This window comes from Triplophysa rosa, linkage group LG8, assembly GCF_024868665.1.
Source record: "Triplophysa rosa linkage group LG8, Trosa_1v2, whole genome shotgun sequence".
In the NCBI taxonomy this organism is placed as follows: domain Eukaryota; kingdom Metazoa; phylum Chordata; class Actinopteri; order Cypriniformes; family Nemacheilidae; genus Triplophysa; species Triplophysa rosa.
The window spans coordinates 18,301,171-18,319,945 of NC_079897.1; the positions used below are offsets into that span (position 1 = coordinate 18,301,171).

General features: G+C 35.4%; 2 protein-coding genes across 2 annotated transcripts; both read right to left on the minus strand.

Moving 5' to 3' along the window:
• Positions 1–2,088: 2,088 nt before the first annotated feature.
• Positions 2,089–10,254, minus strand: LOC130558377 (carcinoembryonic antigen-related cell adhesion molecule 6-like). Its single transcript, XM_057340745.1, has 9 exons — positions 10,227–10,254; positions 9,554–9,874; positions 4,191–4,466; positions 3,855–4,112; positions 3,395–3,533; positions 3,191–3,231; positions 3,054–3,076; positions 2,467–2,619; positions 2,089–2,293 (listed from the first exon to the last, which is right to left on the minus strand). Exons 1-9 carry the CDS (start codon positions 10,252–10,254, stop codon positions 2,231–2,233), a joined length of 1,302 nt encoding a protein of 433 aa, XP_057196728.1. The 3' UTR covers positions 2,089–2,230.
• Positions 10,255–14,428: 4,174 nt separating this feature from the next.
• Positions 14,429–16,215, minus strand: LOC130558378 (carcinoembryonic antigen-related cell adhesion molecule 20-like). The gene is made up of 5 exons (XM_057340748.1): positions 16,073–16,215; positions 15,624–15,944; positions 14,995–15,270; positions 14,655–14,912; positions 14,429–14,511 (listed from the first exon to the last, which is right to left on the minus strand). The coding sequence occupies exons 1-5, from the start codon at positions 16,119–16,121 to the stop codon at positions 14,429–14,431; spliced, it is 987 nt and encodes a 328-aa protein (XP_057196731.1). The 5' UTR covers positions 16,122–16,215.
• Positions 16,216–18,775: the final 2,560 nt, after the last annotated feature.

Here is an 18,775-nt window from a genome sequence, read left to right on the forward strand (position 1 = left end):
TTAGTCTGGGACTAGTCTTAAACCTTGTGTGTGAAACCGGGCAATAATGTCTCAAATGGAAACAAACCATTAAATAGCTTATTATAAATTATTCTGTGAACAGGAAAAACGATAAACAAAATAAAAGGTAAAGACCAAAGAACACATGATAACATACCCCTACCAGATCATCAATGACCATAAGGTGGCAGCAGTACATTGCCAAACTATATGTTTTGCTTTAGAGTACATGCAGTTGTCATACCTGCTTGCTGTTTAATCCAGACTAATACAGGAATAGATATATCAAGGATGAGCAAATCATGTTGTTTCTTTGAATACAGTTCCCTCTACTCTTATTTTCCTGTTTTCTTATTATGTTACTTGCAATGTTGTAGTGTAATTATAATGTTGCTTTTGGGATCCTGTTCACGTTATCACTGAAAACCAGAACCAGAAGTTGAAATAAGGAAATGAAATGACTTTTTATTTTGTCATTGGACAAGGACAGTATATGGCAACTCAGTGGTTCTCAAACTGGATCTAGGGGGTGGTCACAAATTTTGTGGCATTATATGAAATATATCATAGATTTTATGCAATCAACCATCAGAAAATTGATGTATTGATGTTCTAGCATTGTATAACAGAATTTGTTTTTGGTTTCATTAAAATTCTAAATTTAAGATTATATGTTTTTATTTGGGGGGGGGCCGCAAAGCGATGCACTCTACACAAAGGGGGCCTTACAACGAAAAAGCTTGAGAACTACTGGTATACATATTATAAATGAAAAGAGTGTAGTTATTTTTATGATTAGGTATATATTTACAGTCAAGATAGTCATGAATGCAACCTCTGCACTTTATTACCTACTATATGGTTTTACATTCTTTTTATCATAAACACAAAACAACGAGGAAGAGCTATCATTTCTAAATAAATGGTTTGATATATAATGATCTGAACTTTGGATGGTGTCAATAATCATTTGCCATGAACACGTACACATTGTAAAACTCTAATGTTTCACAGACAAGGCATAAGGCTAGTCCGAGACTTAAATTAATGTTTGAGCTGTCTCAACTAAAAATAACTTGCTCTAACATATCTTAAAATATGTCAGTGCCATTGTTTTGTCTAAAGGTGCACACACAAGTAATGTTTCTATCCTAATCCAACTAAGACATAGTCCAGGGGCCGGTTGCATAAACTGCTCAGACTAGTTTTAGAAGTTAGTCTTCTAATTTTTTTCTTAAAGACTGGTCATAACTTCTTTAAATCAGTTACATAAAACGGTAGATTGGGTTTATTGAAATATGAAAAGTAAGACTCATTAGTCCTTACTAATTGCTAGTCAATGAGACTAGTTGTTAAGACGCAGTCTTAATTTAGCAGCTTTATGCAACTGGGCCCTTGTTTAAACTAAGCCTTGTCTGTGAAACCGGGCCTATGAAGTCAGGTATACTGTCAATAATCTTAATGGATTTCAGTCCTGTAGAAAACTACTTTTTGAATTTGCATTTTAATACCTGTATTGTCTTGTTTAGGATGTATTATTGCGTGTCATTCATGGTCTTCGTAAAGAAATAAAATATTTCCTCTCATTAAACGTTATCTAACGTAACTAAAGTGCGCCAGTGTATGACAATGGCTCTGAATCTCTTTCTTCTGTTGTCACCACAATGTGTAGTTGCATTGTATTTACAAATGATACACAAGTTATAATAAAACGACACTGGTTAAACATTGAGCACACAGTGGATTTTTTATATGATGAAAATGGATTTTCGTAATATATACAGCAAGTTTGCAGTCTCTTTAACATTTAGAAATTAGAAGATTTTATACAGCCTGGCAGGTCACAGCATTTAATCATATACCATACTTAAAATGTTATACACTCTAAAAAAATGGTGCTATGTAGCACGAAAAGTGGTTATTTGCTTGTAATCATAGGGGAACCACTTTTAGTGCTATATAGCACCATATCTTGGTGCTTCAGAGGTTCTTCAGAGGTTCTTTTGGGGTGACCGAGGTGCTATATAGCACCGTATGGTTCTACAGTGTTTCTATATAGCACCTCAGTCATTCCAAAGAACTGCTGAAGAACCACCGAAGCACCAAAATATGGTGCTATATAGCACTATTTCTTTAGAGTCTATCTCACTTACACAACAACAAAATGTTTCTTTAGAAATGTCACAAAATTAAAAATGTGCAATATGCAGGACACTGTCGGGAAGGCGCGTCAGCTGCGTTTCATAACCTGTGCATAGGTAACCCCTTCTGGTAAGGAGGAGGGTTTCGATTCCTGAATGTAGACATTGGACAAGCATGTCATACAATAAACAAACCAAATTACTTCCTTATTATTTTACTGCAAGGCTAAAGGACAGCAGTCTATTTTGTGATGCGATAAGCTATTATGGCAGCTAAAGCACATTTATCATGTTTGTTAAAGGGCTAGATTTACATATTACTCACCTGGCTTTCATAGGGTGGTGGGGGAGCTTGTGGTTTAGCTGAAGCTCCATGCATTATTTGTGCATATTCTGTCATAGATTCATTCATATTCCTTGGAATCACCCCCTCTCCTCTAGACTTCCGTTCATGACTGATTTCTGCATAGTTCAACTCCTACATGGAAAAAATACTGATCAGCTAGCAGTTGTATGTTTGCCATAAAGTGATTGTTCAGCAACAACATAATTCTGTCACCATTTACTCACCCTCTTGTCATTTCAAACCTGTATGACTTTCTTTATTCCGCAGAATACAAAAGAGGATATTTTGAAAAATGTTGTTAACTAGACCCTATTCACTTGCATTGGTTTTGTGTCCATACAATAGAACTGAATGGGGTCCAGTGCTGTTCAGTTAACAACTTTCTTCGAAATATATTTTCTTTTTCTGCGGAAGAAAGAAAGTCATAAAGGTTTGAAATCATTTTTGGGTGAACTATCACTTTAACATGCAATTACAACTTAAAGTGTGATAAAATACTGTTAATGCCTGGTTATTTTGTATCTCCACATATGTCTTTGGGTTGAAAACAATTAAAAGTCACTCACATGCTCTTGTCTTCTGGGTGGTGCTGTTTAAAGAAACAAACATAACTGAATTGAATTGAAGTTGAAAAGACAAATGTACTGAGTATGTTGTTTTACTCAGAACATACAGTATATGCATTATAAATTAATTATCATACCTTCATTGGTTGGTTTGTTTTTTCCCAGACTTACTTTTGGGCTAAAATGTAAATAAAAATGTTACAAAAACTCATAACAGTTTGAGATCACGATCATTTGAGAAATGTCGTGAATCATTTAAGGTCAAATCATTCATTGCTGTGCGTATTCACTACACATAGTGGCGTTTAAAACAAATGACACTATGACTCTAAATTACTCACATTGTTTTAGTTTTTGTAAGGTAGACAATCAAACCACAAATGCCTGCAACTGCCACTAAAACACCAATGACAATCCCAACTATTGCACCTGTTGTCAGCCCTCCTCCTCCATCACCACCATTATCTCCACCACCACCTTCTATAGCAAAAATACAAGAAACAAGAGTCATGTACTGTACACAATACTGTACAAATTAAACATAAACAGCATAACATAAATAACAACAAAATTACAAAGTTACAAAGATAATTACATTGCCAATGTGTTTCATGTGTCTATTTAGCAGGCGTTATCTAAAGAAAGAGAAAATTCTAGACTACAAGCTGTAACTAAGAGAAAAGGAGTATGCTTTATTATTAAATAGAAATGTTTGAAAATATTAATACTCTACTATCAATCGTGAGTTAGTCAAAGTATTGTTTGACATGATATATTTATATAAAACAAGGTAACTCTTACCTTTAACTTCTAAAATATGGCTTTGAGAGTCAACGTTTTGGTTTGTGACATGATTCCTGGCTGTGCAGACATAGTCTCCGCTGTTTGTGAGGTTGGTCTTTTCTATGGTGAATTTTTCTGTGGTTACACTGGTGTCTGTTCCATTAAACTTCCAGGTAAATGAAGCAGAAGGTAAAGATGTGGCAAAGCAAGACAATGACACCAGACTCCCTAAACCCGCCTCATTTGGACCCTCAATCAAAACATTTTCTGGTCCATCTATAACACAAAGGGAAAAAATAGAGCGATTTCATCAGGCGTGACCACAAATCTTGATGTTTAGCTGTTTGTACTTACAGTTGACGATAAGGTTGAGTTTTTTGGTCTCAGAGCTGACAGGATTTCTCAGAGTACATTGATATTCTCCACTGTCGGATCTGAACACTGGATTGATGGAAACTGATCTGTTATCAGATGAGAAGATGATGCTGACGCTGGGATTCAGTGGATTATTATCTTTTATCCACTGCACAGAGGTGATGTTGCCATTTCCTTCACAGGTTATGTTAGCAATTGATTTCCGCTCTATTAATAACTCTCCTGGACCAGTAAGACTGGTGTCAGTCACTTTTTCTGTGTGGGTGAGAGGGAAAACAAAAAAAGAAAACCTGTGGTTTGAAATTCTGGGAAACACTGGTAAATAACAAGCAGCTATAATGGGCATCTTGTGTCTATTGTTTTGACTTAATTGATTATTTCCCCTATATGTAGATACAAGTTATAGTTACGAGAAATCATTGACATTTACAGTTTATTATTATTCTAGTGAGCTGACTATTAGCTTTATGTGGTGGTATTCATGGATAACTGTCATACAACATACACTGTAAAAAGTAATTTGTTGACTTTACTCAATTCAATCATGCAAACTCGTTGCCTCGTTTCAATTAAGTAAACTTAACTTAATTGTATCAAGTCCAATTTACTAAAATATTAAATGTTTCCTTTACTAGTTCAAACTCGCATTTACTTAAATACATTAAGTTAAAGTAACTAAATTTAATCTGTGATCTGTGAAGCAGTGACAGTAACCTACTCCAACATGTTCAGTAAAGCTTACTTAAACAGTTAAAGCAAATGTAACATGTTTTTCTTTACATTCTTTTATAGTCTTTTTTGTTTAATCCATATGGTAATAAAAAAGCCACAGATCTCAAATCATAACGTTTCAAAACATTTATTTTTCACAATGTTAATGCATTGTGAGGCATAAAAAATGATTACATTTCTTGCATATCTGAAACAGTATAAAACAAGCAGAACTTGCTGGATAAAGTTGAATGTGTTCTTCATGCACTTCGGGTAATCAAGATGGAGTGCATACGACAGTCCAAACAAGAGACAAACAGCAAGAGGCATATCTCAGACTTCATCCATTGCGATATCTCCCTCTATGATGTGGAGACAGGATCTGCATGGATTAGCGAAGAAGAGTGAGGAGAATCTTCATTGATGACTGTCAGAATGCCAACAGCAATGTGCTCAAAGTCGTTCTTATCCGAGTCCTGAAAAGAGATTATTCAAAACAATTAAATAAAGAACTATTTACACAGTTGTGGTCTTAAGTTTATATATGCATATTTCAGAATCCATTAAATGTTGACAATTAAAGAATAAGAGGAATGAAAAATGAAAAGTTTTTAATTTTGTAATGCTACTAACAAGCTATTTAACATAACATGTTTACATATTATCCACAAGACAGACTAATAACTGAATTAACAAAAATGACCCCGTTGAAATGTTTACATACGCGGTTCTAATACTCTGATGTTACACAGAGTCAACAACTGTTGTAATAGTTTTTCACAAGTCACATGTTTGTTCTGAGACATCACATCATACAAAGAGTTGTTGATGATCCAAGTAACATCACATAGTGTTAAGAATCAACTGCATATAAACTTTTGAGCTTGGTTATTTCTGTCAATTATTATGTGTTGTGGACTATACGTACATATCTGTTATATGAAACACATTTTTATATTTTATTCAATAATCAGCATTTTCTAGATTCTGCAAGCAGTTTTATACAAAAACCTGACAAAAACAACAAACACTGCAATACAGTTAAAGTGACAGTTCACCCAAAAATGAAAATTGTGTCATTTACTCATCTTCTTCAAACCTGTACGACCTTGCGCAGAACACAAAAAAAGATATTTTGAAGAAAGTTGGTAGCAGAACAGCGCTGGCACCCATTCACTTCTATTTGTTTGACTCAAAACCAATGCAAGTGAATGGGTGCCAGTTACCAATATTCTTGAAAATATTTTCTTTTGTGTTCTGTGGAAGGAGGAAAATCATACAGTTTTAAAATGACAAGAGGGTGAATAAATGATGACAAAATTTTCATTTTTAGGGTGAACTATCACTTTAACCACATAAAAAATTAGCAATATTTATCATAATATTCATTATGGCTACTTACAAAGCAGAGTTTGAAAAAATCTGAGGCCTTGTCTCCAAGAAGAACAGGGATGCAACGAAGAACTGTAGTGTGTTGAAGAGTCACCAGAGATTCCTGAAACAAGAATACATATAAAATGAGATCACATGTTGTGTTCGCTAATACCTCCTCAAATCTGCCTTTGTACAGGGTTCCACAAAATCGCATAACTCACACTGAAAAACGTTACCTCCTTTACGACATTTGTTTTCACAGAATCTGATGCGTGATGAGTGGATAAATGCACCTTTACAGCACTGAACGACTTAAATGTGCACAAACAGTCTTTGTATAAACACGGCACTGGTGATACACGAGTGTAGTTTCCATGTTTTAATCTGTAATGCTTCAATAAAAGCACTCTTTTGCCTGTGGAATATGAACAGTACTTGCACGGCCAAGGGGATGCCATTTTTTCTAGAATACATTAATAGTTGCTGTTTTGTGAGATAATTACCTCAGACTGATGTTTCTGATGTCTGATGCTGACAGAAATATTTCGCCGCGGTTGAAAGTGGCGCCGCACGAGCCTGCGTGTCAGCAGCATCTGCACGAGGTTGACGTCCGACGACCGTTGAGTTTCTTCTCATGTTTCAGCCTGAATCCCGCCTGTGCGTATTGACCCCTAGAGGCAAATACGGTACTGCAGAGGCGACAACTTAATGTTTGTGTTATATAGTCTTAAAAGCAGAATTCGTAGTAAATTCGTGCTGACGTGAAACCTACTTAAATAATATTTTAACAACCATTACATAAAGTCAAATGACAAATTACATAAGTATAACAAATGCTTTTAAGACTTTTTATGTTCTATTTTCACTTATTTAAAAAACATACCACACATTCTTAATTTAAATCAAACCATTTATACCTCATATTGTATCAACGCTAATTATTAACACAATATTTTGTGTTTAGTTACGTTTATATAACATTTGGAAACCTCTACTCTCTTAAAACACTTATCAGTTAGCAGAACAAAATGGCACTCATTCAAATTGCATTAATTCAACTAGGGATATTTAAGTAACTAAGAATTTTAACCCAAATAGTACCCGTTACTTAATCTACATTATTAATCTCAACAAGCAGTTGCACATTAAGTGAAGTCAACTCAAAAAAATAAGTTAGCACATTCATTACAATTTACAGTGTATGTGGCAACAAACACACATTTAACAATTATCTTTTATAACAGTTTATTATAAATAAATAAAATCCTGTACTGTACACTGAAAATCTAATGGACAGCACTGTGGACATTGCATTATATATAAATAGACTATATACTATGTATACTGTATACTGTATACTGTATATATATATACAGTATGTGACCCCCTGCTATTTTTGGGTCACAATGACATGAAATGATTTGTATACGTGTATATATTTATTATTTATTTATATTAACATTCATATGAGATTGTGTTAATAGCAATGATAGATAGTGTTACTAAGAGTGTAGAGCTGCATCTTTTAAGTTCTTGGTGGCAGTTGAGAGCTTGAGTTACCATGACAACTTTGGTGCTTCTTCAGACAACACAGAGGACCGCTTGACTAATGGCAACTTCTCGTCTCTCTTACTCTTTTATTGAAAAAGGTTGGATAAAATGACCAATTTGAGATAAAATCTGAAATTCATATGCTTTAATGTCAAATGAATGTTTATTTATATTGAGTAGTTATTGTATTATTATTTTAAATAGATGTTTTGTCAGAAAGAGGTTCACTAGTGTCTTACATTTTATAGTAAAAGTGACATTTGAACAAATGAAATCAAATTGACTAAAATGTTTTAACGAACTGCTTAATAATATTGTAATGTGTTACTTACCTGAGTGTAAGTAACACATTATATACAATAACAAGTTATTATATATAATATATTATATATATTATATATAATATATTATTATATATTATATATATTAACTTGTATTATAATATAATACAAGTTAAGTTTACTGTGTAAAAGAGCTGTGTGAGAGTCTGAACCATTTATATAGAAGTTATTGGATGATTTTATCTATTTATTGATCTATTTGTTATTTAAGTGTTTATGAATCTATTCAGTTTACGAATGGCATTTTCTTTATGGTTTTAACTGTTTATTAATAAAGACAACACAGAGGACCGCTTGACTAACAGCAAACTCTCGTCTCTCTTACTCTTTTATTGAAAAAGAGTTTAATCTCAATACAGTTCCTCCCTTTGACCGGGACCTGTAACATATATATATTTTGCATATATGCAGAATCTGTAGCCATCTTTAAAAACCGTCTGAAAACACATCTCTTCCGTCAACACCTGACTGATCAGCTCTGACTTCTATCTCTTTCCTACTCTTTCAAAAAAAGAGTGTGCGTGTAAATAAGCAAATATAGTATAAGAAATTACTGTATTGCTAATCATTGTGATTTTACAGAACAATGTTTTGATATCAAAGTAATTTACTGTGAATCTACAGTACACAACTGTCACTTCACAGCAGTAAACGGTACGACAAACATGAGACAACAAGCTACACACAATACTCCTGTCCCCTTTTCAAGTGGCTTTCCACTGCGTAATAAACAAAGTAAAGGCACTTAAAAACTTATTCAGTATCACATTCACGTTATCTACTGTTTGCCACACAACTGTTCTGATGCTATGACACAATTTTTTCTTACACTCATAAATCTTGTTTAATTTACAAGCTAACATTAAATGTGTTTTTAATATGCATTACATTATTTAATTTGTATTAAAAACATTGTATTGAAGTTTAATAGCTGGCTCAGTGGTTAGAGCATGGTGCAATGCCAAGATCACGGGTTCAATCCCAGGGGATTGCACATAGTCAGAAACAAATGTGTAGTACAATGCAATATATTTTTGCATATTCCAATAAAGCCCCTATTACCTGAAATACTTGCTTTTTTCCAAATAACTGTCTCCAATAAAGACCTTAAAATTTTAGTGTTTTGTCCATTTTGTACCATACACTACTTTGATGGTTTAATCGAACCTGAGAAGGCACTAAAAGCAACTATTGTGCAAACATACCCACCCCCACTCCCCGGACATCACTTTTGGCCATTACTGTATGAACTCTATGTTTCTTTTTAATCATCTTTAAACTACTCATAGAATGGAATTATGACTCACACTATCAACACATGATGTGTGATCAATGCTTAAATATTGGTTTCAGCAGCACACTCACCATAGACCAGGAGTGAAGTTTGTCCTGTATAGATTTTGTCAGTTTGTACAGACAGCTCATATGTCCCAGTATCACTGAATGTCAGGTTCATGAGCATCAAAGCATGAGTGGTGGTGTCCACAGTGACTCTGTCTGTATATGCTGGTGGTATGTTAGTTTCAGCAGGGGTTGAGGTAAATACAGGTTGATCTCCAAAAATCCATCTAATTAGCCAAAACGCTGAAGAAGTGGGTGGTGGATTGTCAGGGGCAAACACTATGCTTTCTCCTACTGCCCCATCAAATGAGTCAGGAAACTGCAAAACTTGACCCATACATTGTCCTGTTATGAAAATAATAAAAAAGATTTCGAACAAGTGTAGTAAAAGGAACACTTACATTTGTTCTGCAGTTAAATAATTTATATATAACAGCTTATATATTGCTTGAAAGACTTACCAATGCACAATATCAATAGGATCCCATATAAACCACAAGCAAACATCATGAGTGAGCTCTGAGTTGTTAGGAGTGATAAACAGTTAGTACTAGCCTATGCACATCCAGTTTTTAGTTAATGATAAACTCCTGTTGTAAAACTAATATACAGCATGTGCCACCTATGAACTCCCAAGAAAATGGCGGTTGAAATTGACTTCTTTTAATCCAGTACCTCAGGGTTAGAGAGTTGTCACTTGTCTGGTCATTGGATGCCAGAGACATACCATCAAACCAAAGACGATAAACTGGAGTGGGCTAGGCAAAAGAAAATCTAGCAAAATCGATCTTGAGAATCCTTCTGTGCATGAAAGACAGAGTCCGCTTTATAAAAAGCCCCAGGCTGACCTCTGATCACTACATCTTTATCAAAGACGTGAAAATGACTGACAACACAACCCACCCTAGTGGTGGACAAAAAAAGTAACCACAACCTTAAAGTGAAGTAATCACAACAAAATTTACCATACATTTTATTAGTTCTTAGTGAAGGCGAATGGATAAAGAGAGTGATTTAACAAAAGCTTGTGCCACCCAATGCTGTTTTTGGAAATCAATTTCCTCTTGTGAGATCTTAGTTGTGTTGATTTTACTTGATCTGGGGGGTATTCCAGAAAGCTGGTTATGTGACATACCCGGGTAAATTTAAGGGTAGGTTAGCTGATAACCTCAACTTTCGGTTCCAAAAACGGAGGTTACTTTCTGGGTATGTAAGTAACCATAGCAACTCACTCTCTGAAGATAACCTGCTACGGGGCAGGTTATATGTTCCAGGGTTAGTTGCACTTTTGATGAGAGCCAAGTGTCAAATTATAATATATTTTAATTTTACAGTATTACTATAAGTACATTTATAGCTACATTAATATATTAAGCTAATTTTATGATTTGTAACCTTTTTAAAATAAAATAATCTTTAAATAAAATAACGTGAGCTGTTCTCAATACATTTAAGGCTTTATGTGTTTACATTGAATACTGTACATACTTTTAATTAGGTTTATTATTAAATCTCCAAATATGTGACCCTGGACAACAAAACCAGTTTTATGGGTCAATTTTTCGAAATTGAGATTTTTACACAATCTGAAAGCTGAATAAATAAACTTTCTATAGATACATGAGTTGTTAGAATAGGACAATATCTGACTGAGATACAACCGTTTAAAACTCAGGAATCTGAGAGCGCAAAAAAATCAAAATATTGAGAAAATTGCCTTTGAAGTTGTTAATCAGAGGCACTGTGGCAGACCATCCACTCACAAAAATAAAGTTTTTATATATTTAAGGTAGGAAATTTACAAAATATCTTCATGGAACATGATCTTTACTTAATATCCTAATGATTTTGGGCATAAAAGAAAAATCGATAATTTTGACCCACACAATGTAATTTTGTCTTTTACTAAAAATGTTCCCGTGCTACTTAAGACTGGTTTTGTGATCCAGGGTCACATATGATTGGATGCATAAATAGTATGCACACCTTACAATTCTTGTTGCTTCAGAACAATTTATTAAGAATTTGCATCTCATTACTCTTCCCCACTAACTATAAAATATTTGACGCATCTCAGGGCAGTTGTGGTGTAATGGTTAGAGAGATAGACGTATAACCCAAAGGTTGCACGTTTGAGTCCTGTCTGCCAGGCCTGATTCCCAGGATAAGTTTAATTATAGGTTATCACCTATGGCATAGTTTTTACAGATTTAATGTCCCTTTATCACTTTAATTCAGATACATAATAAACTACATTAAAATACTTTTTTAAAAGTGTTTTCATACCATCTGTATTTCTTAATAATTTATTCCTATTCGGTATAAGAAAGCCAAATTACAGTTTGTTCTTGGTCTTTGAAGATAGGCCTTTTACACCTCATTTAACATTTGGAAAGCCATGGCCTTTTAGCAAACAAAGTCAAAAGAAACAAAGAAAAGAAAATGTATATGTATTTGAAAGGGATATATATTATTACATATTGGACATGTGACTGGGCCTAACATTTTAAACCTCTACCTCTGTCACAGCAGACCTTCAGCCTCTACTCCAAATTGATTATCATACATAGTGTAGTGTAATGAAAAGCATCACACAAGTTTTTCCAAAATTATGAAAACTGTAGCAGTTTCTACAATTAATAAATCATTTTGAATTAATATGACTACGTCAGTTGAATATAAAGCTGATACAATACAAAGTCAGTTTTCAGAAAACCAAATAAAGGTAGATTTTTTTAAGGACCATACAGGGAAGGAACAAAAAAGAGGTTAGTGGTGTAATAAAATACATACACAACACAATTTTGGTAAAATACCATGGAATACACATTAAAATAACAGTTACAAACATCTCAACAAATCTACACTTTATGTAACAAAGATAGCCATGATGAGTAGGCCTATATATTTTAAATATTTCAGTATAAAAATAGAACATATATTTAAACTATTTATATATTTAGTTAAATAATTAATTTAAGGCGTTTAACATATACATTAAATAATATGATTTCTATGGTTTTTAATCCCGCACTTTATACACCGATGATTTATAACGTTGTTTTACAGTGAAAAACTTTAAGCTTCCCGGCCGTTTCCATGGTGACTCGTGAACTGTGTCGCTGCATCCAAAGTTGCATACTGTGACAGTACGTACTGAATTTGAATAAGTACCTACCTATCGGCCGTTAAAACGGTATGTTCTATATAGTATGAGTGGGAGTAGTATGAATACATTTCGGACATACTGCGTCCGCCATGTTTTATGGTCATGTGACCCATATGCTCTTTGACCTATGACGTATTAACAACAACCTTTACATGAACGTTGATAAAAACATAATTTAGTCACAAGAAATTCATGTATTGGCACTTACATAAAAAATGGACGTCTGCCTTATGGCTGGAATACACTACAAGACTTTTAAAATCGGAAACAATTGTTTTTAAACTAGACATCATACACTTGCAGACTTTTTGAAAGTTTCAGATAGAAACACACTAACTGATGAAATCTGCAGACTGATACAGACTTTCTGCAACAAGTCCAGACTGAAAATCTTGGCAAAATCTAAGCAAAAGTCTTGTAGTGTATTTAAGCATTTAAAGTTTTACGCTATATTTATTTGACTTACTTTTGAAATTTGACCGTTGCTCAGCTCCAGTGGCATCATGGGATAGAGAAGTGTCCATCTGATCCACACTCAAGAATATCGGCAGAAGTAGCAGACCATCTGGGTATGTCTCGCCTACTGATTCTTGCAATTTATGGAGGCTTGGCCAAAATGAAATCCGCACAAAACTTATTGAGTCCTGGAGAACCATGTTTTCAGTCATTTTCAGCACTGCTTCAGTGTTATTTTTAACACAGTGTAATGTATGTGTATACACATATAGACAGCAAGCCAATATCACCTTTGACTTGCCTTGTATGCAGAGGTAAATCACATCTTGTATCATATCCATACAGGCAATTTCTCCCGTATGTTAAAGCTATACATAATATAATAAACACACAAGGACTTTTCTTTGTAACAAAGGATATAATAGTTTATTTTAAAGGGGTGCTGCAAGATGCGTCATGCATTCTGACTTCTTTACAATGTTGAACGTGCTGTCTTCTCATGCGTTGAGTTGGGAGTATTACGTAGTATTTCTGTGCTCGATACACTCCCCCAGCAATCGTACAGGTTTCGGAACGTTTTTTTTCGAACATATAAAACTGAAGAAGGAGAAGGAGCATGCGCAGACGTCACTTTCACTTGTGTGCAGGAGAGAGAGCGCATACGTTCGCGAAGTTCAGGTGTTTGTTTGTTCACTGCATTTGGGTGATGAATGTTATATAAACGGTGGATATAACGCTGGATTTGGAGATCGTTTGAAACTGATATATGGAGCCGTCCCAGCGCTAAAAGATGCCAGACATGAACCGCATGCGGTGAGTGAAACTGATGTCTGTGTTTTGTTGGCAATGTCCTTTAGTTCAGCTTACTCCTCCCCCCGCACGCGCCGTATGCTTTCGGAAATAATCGTACAGCTGTATCTACCTTTTATAAATGTGATCAAACTAAATACTCTTCGAAGATACGAAGTATGCAATACTCTATAGGTACTCAAGATTAATATGAGATTGGCAGAAACCGCGTGTGTTAGTGCCGCTTTAACAGACCAATTTGACAAGAAAAGGTTTATTGCCCAGCCCAGAACCTTTTAGAAATGCATAAATTACAACACAGTATAGTAAAGATATTTGTTTTAGATTGTGGTTGCAGATCAGATGTGGATTTGCTGTTAAACAACATACACTCACAAAATCTCCCTAAGTGATGTGTAATATATGTAATTACAGTACAAATGACAGAACAATCAACATAACATTTTCTTAGTTTTTGTAGACAATCAAATGCCTCCAACTGCCACTAAAACACCAATCACAATCACAACTATTGCACTTGTTGTCAGCCCTCCTCCTCCATCACCACCTTATATAGCAACGAAAATACAAAAACAACAGACAACATGTAATAGTCATGTAATACTCTCTGTAATGTATTATACTGTATTATTATATTATATTGTGAATTGTGTTCAAAGCATTGTTTCTATAAAACAAGGTAACTCTTACCTTTAACTTCTAAAATATGGCTTTGAGAGTCAACGTTTTGGTCTGTGACATGATTCCTGGCTGTGCAGATATAGTCTCCGCTGTGTGTGAGGGTGGTCTTTTCTATGGTGAATTTTTCTGTGGTTACACTGGTGTCTGTTCCATTAAACTTCCAGGTGAATGAAGCAGAAGGTACAGATGTGGCAAAGCAATACAATGACACCAGACTCCCTAAACCCGCCTCATTTGGACCCTCAATCAAAACATTTTCTGGTCCATCTATAACACAAAGGGAAAGAAACAAAGTCTATTGTTTATATTTCATCAGCACAAATCTTGATGTTTAGCTGCGTATACTTACAGTTGATGATAAGGGTGAGTTTTTTGGTCTCAAAGCTGACAGGATTTCTCAAAGTACACTGGTATTCCCCGCTGTCGGATCTGAACACTGGATCGATGGAAACTGATCTGTTATCAGATGAGAAGATGACGCTGACGCTGGGATTCAGTGGATCATTATCTTTTATCCACTGCACAGAGGTGATGTCACCGTTTCCTTCACAGGTTATCTTAGCAATTGATTTCCGCTCTATTAATAACTCTCCTGGACCAATAAGTGTGGCGTTAGACACCTTTTCTGATGGGAGAAAAACCACAAAGAGAAAAAACTAAAGTACTGCATCTACGCACTAAATGAAATAATTAAAGTCCAATTTGCAAATAATGCACAGTTAAATGTTAGGGGTACAAAAGACGTACAACTGTACCATGAGACGGAAAGGTACAGTGTGTCCAGTTTATTCATCCTGTAAAGCATACTTAAGTCTAGACATTGCATTATTACATTTAATGTAATGTAAGCAATTATATGAAATGACTGTAATGCTGACACATGTGGCTTTTTAAAATAGCCCAATCTTTTATCAGCACATACAGAATAAGGCACTTATATAGCTTATGCACAAGTAACAGTTTCAGAAACAGACTTACTGTAGACTACCAGTGAAGTTTGTCCTTTATAGATTGTGTCAGTTTGTACAGACAGCTCATATGTCCCAGCATCACTGAATGTCAGGTTCATGAGCATCAAAGCATGAGTGGTGGTGTCCACAGTGACTCTGTCTGTATATGCTGGTGGTATGTTAGTTTCAGCAGGGGTTGAGGTAAGTACAGGTTGTTCTCCAAAACTCCATCTAATTAGCCAAAACGCTGAAGAAGTGGGTGGTGGATTGTCAGGGGCAAACACTATGCTTTCTCCTACTGCCCCATCATATGAGTCAGGAAACTGCAAAACTTGACCCATACATTGTCCTGTTTGCGAAACAGTAAAAAAAGATGAATGAAAGATGTTGAACAACTGCAATACAATTTGTTAAATAGTTCAGTAAAGTTAATATATTTATCTCTACAGACATTATATCATTGTTTAAAAGGCTTACCAATGCACAACATCCATAAGGTCAAATACAAACAGTAAGGAAGCATCATGATTGAGCTCTCAGTTCATAGAAATAGCAAGTGATCTTTATATATATTTCCAGGACAGTCTTCGGTTAATGATAAACTAACGTTGTAAAATGAAGAGAACTCATTGTGCCACCCAGCGCTGGATACGGAGTCGGCACGAGATGTTAACTTGTTTGAAAGAGTCATTTTTACTTCACGCACAACACTTTTGCCAACACCTAAATTAAAAATTAACTGGTTTTATTACATTAAATAAATTATCCAATGTTGCTTTTTCGGCTTTTTATATTTTGAATCAATTAAGAACAACACGTGATGCAGGAATATATGAAGCATGTTTTAATAGTGTGTGAACAAAAAAATCTTGAATTTTAAATCAATTGAAAATAATGGAAATTGTTAAAACTGGGGCTAGACAATTAAACCTTTCTTTTCATTTCAATAACCATAGGGTGGAGCTTTGTTTAAAAGTTCATTTCTGTGTATCCACATTCCGCAGACATCTTGGCACCATTACAACCCCAGCCCAGAAATGTGGACACACAACGAAGGATAGTAAAAGCATGTGTAAACATCATACTTTTAGGTTGTGGCTTCACTGCGCAACATCTCAAATTTTATAAAGAGTTGAAGACAGACCAGATACAGACATTTGTGTTCATACAGATTCAAATCATTAACATCGAAACCTATAGAGCTTACATTTTGAGCTGTGAGTAGATATAAAATTGTAACCTCCATTTGAACGCCATTTGGAGCTCATTGTTTTCCTGGCGCCCGTGTTCTTGATGTCTCTGCGCAGGTACCTGCGATCCTGAAGGACGACGCTAACGTCGGAGCTATCGTGCTGCACGCAGGGGTGAATGACGTCAGGATGCGGCAGTCGGAGATCCTGAAGAGGGACTGTAGGAGTCTGATCGAGACGGTACGCAAATATTCGCCCACGGCGAGGATCATCAGGGGAATACGTATCACGTATTCCTACCTACCGACGAGGGAATGAAAAGTTCAGTAGACTATTTGCGCTAAATAAATGGTTGATGTCATGGTGTATGGAACAGAAGCTGCTCTTTGTTAATAATTTTAATCTGTTCTGGGAGCGACCTAGGCTCTTCCGCCCTGACGGCCTGCACCCCAGCAGCATCGGAGCGGCTCTTCTGTCTGACAACATCTCAAAGACGCTACGCACCCTTTGACTACGTCTCCCACCGATAAGTCAAAACTTTAACCATAGTCTGTGTTCCTCCCACTCATCTGTTATAAATGTTAATGCTTCCAAATGCATAGAGACCGTATCTGTCCCCCGAATAATACTACAAAATAATAATTTAGGCAAAACCCAGAGAAAAAATTGGATCGTGATTAAACCTGAAGACAATGTAATAAAAACCAACTCATAAAGTTCGGCCTACTTAATATTAGATCACTAAATTCAAAAGCAGTTATTGTAAATGAAATGATCACAGACAACAGTTTTGATATACTTTGCCTTACCGAAACCTGTCTTAAACCAAATGATTATTATGGTCTAAATGAGTGTACCCCACCAAGCTACTGTTATATGCATGAGCCACGTCTGGATGGTCGAGGTGGTGGTGTCGCAACAATCTTTAGAGACTTTCTTACTATAACTCAGAGAACAGAGCATACATTTAAATAATTTGAAGTGCTTGCGTTGAAAATAATTGTTCCAAATTAAAGTAAAAAACCATTGCTTTCTTTTACGTTGGCTACTGTGTATAGACCCCCTGGTCCCTACACTGATTTTCTGAAAGAGTTCGCAGACTTCTTATCGGACCTATTGGTTAACGTTGATAAAGTACTAATTGTCAGAGATTTTAATATCCACGTAGAATAGATAGTGCTAACGATGCATTAGCAGTGGCGTTTACAGAGCTAATACACTCTTTTGGAGTAACACAACACATCAATGGACCCACTCATCGATTTAATCATACACTAGACTTGATTATATCTCACGGAGCCGATCTAACCAATATAGATATTATACCTCAAAGCGACGATGTCACCGATCACTATCTTATAGCATGTACACTGCGCACTGCAGAAACCAGCCGTTCAACTCGTTATTGACAGGGTAGAGCAATTACCTCGACTACTAAAGATATGTAAACTGGAGAGCAAATGGAAACAAACCCGATTAGAGGTCATTAAAATTGCGTGGAAAGACAGTGCAAACTGTTATAAAAAGGCACTAAAAGCAGCAAAGGCTGAGCACCTCCGAAACCTCATAGAAACTAACAAAAACAATCCAAGGTTTTTATTTAGTACAGTTGCTAAATTAACAAATAAACAGACATCACCTGACCTGGTTATTCCGCCGCACCTTGGCAGCAATGAATTCATAATTTTTTTACAGAGAAAATTGAAAACATACAGACAAAATAGTAAAAACTCAACCTCCAAGTCTGTCCTATGAATTAGTACCAACCATCGCCCCAAAAGAAAAGCTACAGTGTTTTTCACCTATAAAGCAGGAAGATTTAATTAAACTTATTGCAACATCTAAACCTACAACTTGCTTATTAGACCCCATACCAACTAAATTATTAAAAGAGTTATTACCCGTTACAATTGAGCCCATTTATAACATTATCAACTCGTCAATTAATCTAGGCCATGTCCCAACACCCTTTAAACTGGCCATCATTAAG

Bases quoted from the DNA above. Each gene is read 5' to 3' on its own strand.
- LOC130558377 (XM_057340745.1), bottom strand. From the start codon at position 10,254: ATGTCTCTGGCATCCAATGACCAGACAA. The intron at 3,232-3,394 runs GTGAGTAATTTA...TTTACATTTTAG, and splicing joins CTTACAAAAACTAAAACAAT to CCCAAAAGTAAGTCTGGGAA. The intron at 2,620-3,053 runs GTGAGTGACTTT...TTTTCCATGTAG, and splicing joins CACCCAGAAGACAAGAGCAT to GAGTTGAACTATGCAGAAAT.
- LOC130558378 (XM_057340748.1), bottom strand. From the start codon at position 16,121: ATGATGCTTCCTTACTGTTTGTATTTGACCTTATGGATGTTGTGCATT. The intron at 15,945-16,072 runs GTAAGCCTTTTA...TTTCGCAAACAG, and splicing joins CTTATGGATGTTGTGCATTG to GACAATGTATGGGTCAAGTT. The intron at 14,512-14,654 runs GTAAGAGTTACC...TTGCTATATAAG, and splicing joins CCATATTTTAGAAGTTAAAG to GTGGTGATGGAGGAGGAGGG.